Source organism: Cajanus cajan, chromosome 8 (assembly GCF_000230855.2).
Source record: "Cajanus cajan strain Asha chromosome 8, NIPB_CcT2T_4, whole genome shotgun sequence".
Lineage (NCBI taxonomy): Eukaryota > Viridiplantae > Streptophyta > Magnoliopsida > Fabales > Fabaceae > Cajanus > Cajanus cajan.
The window spans coordinates 24531444-24538021 of NC_138524.1; the positions used below are offsets into that span (position 1 = coordinate 24531444).

The 6578-nt window shown below is 24.4% G+C and overlaps 1 protein-coding gene across 1 annotated transcript; it reads left to right on the forward strand.

The window, feature by feature from the left end:
- The first annotated feature begins 4010 nt into the window (after nucleotides 1-4010).
- Nucleotides 4011-6331, forward strand: LOC109806848 (pathogen-related protein). Its single transcript, XM_020369376.3, has 4 exons — nucleotides 4011-4287; nucleotides 4438-4570; nucleotides 5047-5345; nucleotides 5964-6331. The coding sequence occupies exons 1-4, from the start codon at nucleotides 4138-4140 to the stop codon at nucleotides 6096-6098; spliced, it is 717 nt and encodes a 238-aa protein (XP_020224965.1). The 5' UTR covers nucleotides 4011-4137; the 3' UTR covers nucleotides 6099-6331.
- Nucleotides 6332-6578: the final 247 nt, after the last annotated feature.

Consider the following 6578-nt stretch of genomic DNA (forward strand, 5'->3'; position numbering starts at 1 on the left):
ATTTACAAAATTTACATTTAATATAAAGTTATTGAGCGGTGTAACACTTAGTAAAATTTACACCATTGTAATTATAACCCCCCTCATATATATATCTATATATATATATATATATATATATGTGTGTGTGTGTGTGTGTGTGTGTGTGTGTGTGTGTGTGTGTGTGTGTGTGTATGTATGTATATATATATATATATGTGTGTGTGTGTATATATATATATATGTATATATATATATATACACATATATATATATGTGTGTGTGTGTGTGTATGTATATATATATATATATATATATATATATATATATATATATATTAAATGTGACTTTTACTAAGTATTACATCACTCAATAACTTTATATTAAATGTGAATTTGGTAAATCCAACTGTTAGATTGAAAGTTCATATCTCTTATAGATTATATATACAAAACTTTATATTAATCCAAGATGATTTGATACTTCATTTTTATAAAACAAAATTGATGTAATATATTCATTTCAAAATACACTAAAATATGAACACTTTGATTACGTTCCATTTGTTGTTCAATTTTAACAAAATTTGATATACACGTATAAAGTGATATGAACTTTCAATTTAACGGTTGGATTTACAAAATTCACATTTAATATAAAGTTATTGAGCGGCATAATACTTAGTAAAAGTTACACCGGTATAATTATAACCCCCTATATTATATATATACATGTATACACATATAATTGTGTTTTTTATTTATTGTATACATTGATTGAAAAAATCAAAATAGTAAAATTGTATACATTGATTAAAAAAATCAAAATAAGAAAAATTAGAAGGTTTATGTTCCATTAAGAATTGTTATTATAAGATATATTTTAAAATAAATTATCATCTAAAAATATATATTAGATATTAAAAACATATTTATATCATAAATAAATTAAACTTTATTTTTATAAAATTTAACATATTAATTTTTATATTTTTAATAGTGTGAAATTATTATAAAATAAGTCTTTATGATTGTAGTTTTACCCAAACATTTAAAAAATGTCTATGATAGATAAATAAGTCATACTTAAGATATATATTTTTAAAGAAAGTTAGGTTCAAACCAACTAAATTATAATAAAATATAGTGTGACCTAATTTATTTTCATCTTTAATACTAATCGTAAATATAAAAAACTTGTAAAAAATAATTATAATATATATTTATACCTTTAAAAGATATATAAAATTTTTAATACCACAAATATATATAAGAAGTTAAAAATAATAAATTAAAAAGAAGAAATTAAAATAAAAATTAAAAATAATAATTAAAAATAAGAAATTTCCGATGGATTTATATTTCTGTCAGAAATTTCCGACGAAAATATAAATCCGTCGAAAATTTCCAACAGAATATTCTGTCAAAAATTTTCTGTCAGAAATTTCTGACAGATTTATATTTCCGTCAGAAATTTCCGACGGAAATATAAATCCGTCGAAAATTTCTGACAAAAATATCCGTCAGAAATTTTCGACGGATCCATATCTGTCAGAAATTTACATTTTTCTTGTAGTCATTTCTATTTTTTTAATCATATTTTTTTTTATTTATCTATCTTTTCTCCACCTACCTCCAATTCTTTTATATATATAAATAATAATTATATGTCCTTCTCACTAGAAGGCTTGACTCAACTATTTTAAAAATAAAATAATACTTTTAATCGTGATTTTATGTTTAAAATAGAAGTTAAACCTCAATTAAGCTTTTTTTTACACTATAAGAAAAAATTTTATTTATCTATGGAATATTACTTACGAAATTTTTTTAGTAGATAATTTTTAGTTATTTATAGAATATTACCTACGGAATTTTTTTTGTAGATAATGTTTAGTTATCTACGAAATATTACCTACGGAATTTTTTCTGTAGACAATGTTTACTTATCTACAGAATGTTACCTACGAATTTTTTTGTGTAAATAAATTTTAGTTATTTACGAAAATTTTCAGTAAATAACATATAGTGGGTGAGTAATAAAAAAATTCAGATTACCTACGAATTTTCGTAGATAAACTTGGCGGGATGTAGGGCAAAAAATTTTATGCTCTAAGTGATGTAAAGAATATTTTGTAAAAAATAAATATTATTAAAAATTATCATTTTAAATTTTTTTATTTTTATAAATTAATGATAATAAGAAATAACATAGTAATTTTTTATAATAATATCAAAATATTTAATAACATTTAATTTAAAAATAAGTACAATATTTAAAATAAATGAAAATAATAATAAGTACAATATTTTATTTTTGTACAACTAATATTTGGTTTTAAATTTGATATGAAAATATTATGATATAATTAGATAAGATTTTAAATTAGTATTTTATTAATGGTTGATAATTAGAAAATAAAACAAGAATAAATATATTTTTTGAATTTTATATCTTAGATTTAAGATGAATAAATATATTAAGTTAATTAATAATTTATTAAAATGTTAAAATTTAATTTATAAAAATAATATTTTGAAAGAGAAGGGTTATAATAACACCGCTATAACTTTTATTAAGTATTACACTGCTCAATAACTTTATATTAAATGTGAATTTTATAAATTCAACCGTTAGATCGAAAGTTTTTTACTCTTAGCTCATATATACAAAATATTATATTAATTCAAGATGATTTGATACTTCATTCTTGTAAAACAAAATTGACGTAATATATACATTTTAAAATATACTAAAATACGAACACTTTGATTACCTTCAAGTTGTTGTTCAATTTTAATAAAATTTGATATAAACATATAAAATGATATGAACTTTCAATCTAACGGTTAGATTTACAAAATTCACATTTAATATAAAGTTATTGAGCGGTGTAATACTAAGTAAAAGTTACACTGGTGTTATTATAACCCTTATCATTTTAAAATATATAAATTATTATTTAAACTTTTAAATTTATAATAAATAATTTAAATTGTATCATAATATTAATTTTAAATAAAAATAAGTAGATTGTTAATTATAAAAGTAAGTATATATATAAATAAAGATTAATTATATATAATATAATTATAATTATTTGTAATATAATTATTATATATTTTTTTATATTTTTATAGCAGTCCAGACACACCAAAATAAGAGGGATTCAAAGATAGTATAAGTATGAGATTGTATAGTTGAGGATGACTTAAATGAATTAATTTGTACTACTTATACTGACAACATGCATCTGTTTTTTTGTAATTTATCTCATTAGAACTCCACAGTTAAGCGTGCTTGACTTGGAGTAATATACAGATGGGTGACCTTCTAGGAAGTTTCCCAGAAATTGTGCAGTAAGGACAACACACGTTGAAAAGTGAAGTGTCGTGAAATAGCATTCTTGAGAGGCCAAATATGAGGGTTGTTACATTAATAAATTTATTAAAATTAAACAAAAAAATTTCTACGAAAATTTTTGTAGATAATCTCACCCATAGATAATTCCGTAGGTAAGTCTTTTAAATCTTATCCGTAGATATAATTCATAGATAATAACTTTCGTGGGTAATATGTAGATATGTTCGTATATAAGGTTATCTACGGATAAATTTTTTGTAAATAACGTTATCTACGACCTTATTACCTATAAATTTTTTGTCGTACATAATCCGTAGATAATTAAAACTTATCTACGGATTTTCATGCTTATTTACGGATTTCTTTCATAGATAATTCTAATTTTTCTTGTAGTGTTAATTCTTTGGGTTTTATTAGGAGCTCGTCAAGGTCAAGGCAGGCCAAGTTCTATAATTATTTATAGAAATACTTACATATTATACCAATAAATTTCTTATCACATCATCACCCAGAATGGAATCCACATCATTCTCAAACATGAATTTATTTTTTATCAATTGAACCAACTTTTATTAGCACCTCAATCAATCTTTAGTTAAAAAAATATGTGTGAAACCATTTGTGGTTTCTTATATATTCGGTTTGGAAAACCTTATCTTATTATGTAACCTAGATAAGGACATGAGATAGAACTTATATAAATTCTGATCTATGTTGCAGACTATATGCTCATACCCTGTTCATATTACTTAGTTGTTTCCTATATATTGTGTCCAAGCTCCACCACAACTTACGATGGCCAACGAAGTAGAAGTGTCTGGCAAAGTTGCAGGCGATAAATACAGATCTTACATACATGATGAGGCTGATACAACCCTCTGGAGACATGGAGGACCACCCCTCTATGATGATGTGAACAAGCTTTTTGAAGAAGGGCGAACCAAGGTGCACCATATAAATATAAATATAAATATATATATATATATATATATATATATATATATATATATCTTTAATTATATGTTTTTTTATTTTACTTTTTCTCTCTAAGTATATTTTATGGCCACACAAGAATATTTTGTATATATTTTGCAGGAATGGCCTAAAGGATCATTAGAGGAGATCGTGCAAAACGCTATAAAATCATGGGAGATGGAGCTCTCACACAAAACCCGCTTGCAGGATTTCAAGACTATAAATCCTGAAAAGTTCAAGATCTTTGTTAATGGTGATTAAGGCTTAAAAATAAATTAAATTGTTAAGCTTTTATTTGCTATGTTATTACTGCTATATATTCTTTATTTTTCTTCCATTAATTATTTGATTTGGAGAAAATTATCTACATAATTAAAGAGATTATACACTTTCATACGGTTAAAAATTATCTTATACGTTAAATTTAATTATCTTAAAAACTATACTTATCATGATTTATTTTGTTGGTCAAGAATATAAAACTGCTTGATTTGACTGTTTATAACATGATTATTGGAGGTGAGTGGATACAAGATTTCCACGTATTATATATTCTTTAGAGGTTTTGCTAGGTTGTTCAAAAAGATATCACAAAGTCAACTAGCTTAATACTGTTTAATATTTTATCCAGAGTTGGAGACAGACATTTGTTTCTTTCAGGTGAAAAGGCTAATGGCATCAAACTTCTTATTCTTTTCAATTTATTGTTTTTTTTTTCAATATTGGCAGGGAGGGAGGGATTATCTGCAGAGGAAACTCTAAGCATAGGAAGTTATAATGCTTTGTTGAAGAACTCGTTGCCACAAGAATTGAAGTATTACAAAGCTGATGAAGAGAGCTTTGAATCATCTCATGAAGCATTCAGATCAGCTTTTCCTCGTGGATTTGCATGGGAAGTGATCAAAGTATATACTGGACCCCCTGAAATTGCTTTTAAGTTTAGGCACTGGGGCTTCTTTGAGGGTCCTTTCAAGGGACATGCCCCTACTGGCAAGATTGTTCAATTCTATGGCTTGGGAACTCTCAAGGTATGTTCAATCACAAGAAGTGATTTCTAATTTGACTATGTATTAGGTGAAATCGAATTTGAAGAAAGAAAATAATTAATCAGCAACAGGAGGGAAATTAAATACTACTTTTATTACTTTTATATTTCTCATTGAAAGAAAAAATCTTTATAAAAAAAAAGGGTTTAATAATAATAATATATTATCATTGAAAAAAAAATTACACACTCAACTAATTCAGAAATTATGATTTGTAAGACTTTTTAGATAATTCTTGTAAAAGTCAACACAAATATCATTTATGATAAATTGTGATCGGATGATCATGTAAGATTATTTTATATTTTCAGTATGTTATTATTAAAATTAAAATTAAAATTATTTAGAATATACTAAAAAAATGATTTCACACTAACTACCTTCTAATTATAAATTAATTATCATTTATGATAAAATTGTTGACTTATTATACAATAATTACTTCAAAAATAAATTTTAATTGTTTGATAAGATATGGAATATATTATACTAATAGTGTATAAAAATTAAATTCTATAAAATATTCATGCCCTAGATATAATAACAAATCAAATATATTTAAGGTTTATCGACAATGAAGAGCATTGATTCTGGTCACAGGTTGACAACTCTCTGAAAGTGGACGAGGTGGAGATATACTATGATCCAGCAGAGTTGTTGGGAGACCTTCTGTCTGGAGGCAATGACAACAAAACTTCATCATCTTCTCAAGGATATTGTCCTTTCTCCAAATAATTACACTGAAAAATTATAAGAATGATATCATTTGATCTAGTTAAATATATGTTTGATTAAAAGAAAATAAGTGTGCTACTATTCGTGTCATCGTGTGATAAATGGGGTCTTGTTAATAAAATAGTAAGTGTGCGTGGTCCTGATTCACGCCTTTGTTTTACTTGAAAAACATGCAGTGGTATTGTGTTTATATATAATAAAATTATACACTAATTTATGTTTTTTTTCCTTTATCATATTATCTATTTTATGTTACATGTTTCTTTCTTAATTATTCGCAGAAAATAATTATATAAAAGTGATGTATGACAAGCTTGGCTCTACGTACGCAGCAGCAAAAATCCACAACTTTGTTTCTGAAGCAAAGTGTTAACTATTAATAATGAGCGTTGCAATTTTGACCAAAACAAAAACTTTAATTAAAAACATAAAAACCAATTATTATATTAGGTTAATATGAAGGAATAGGCAGTTGACTTT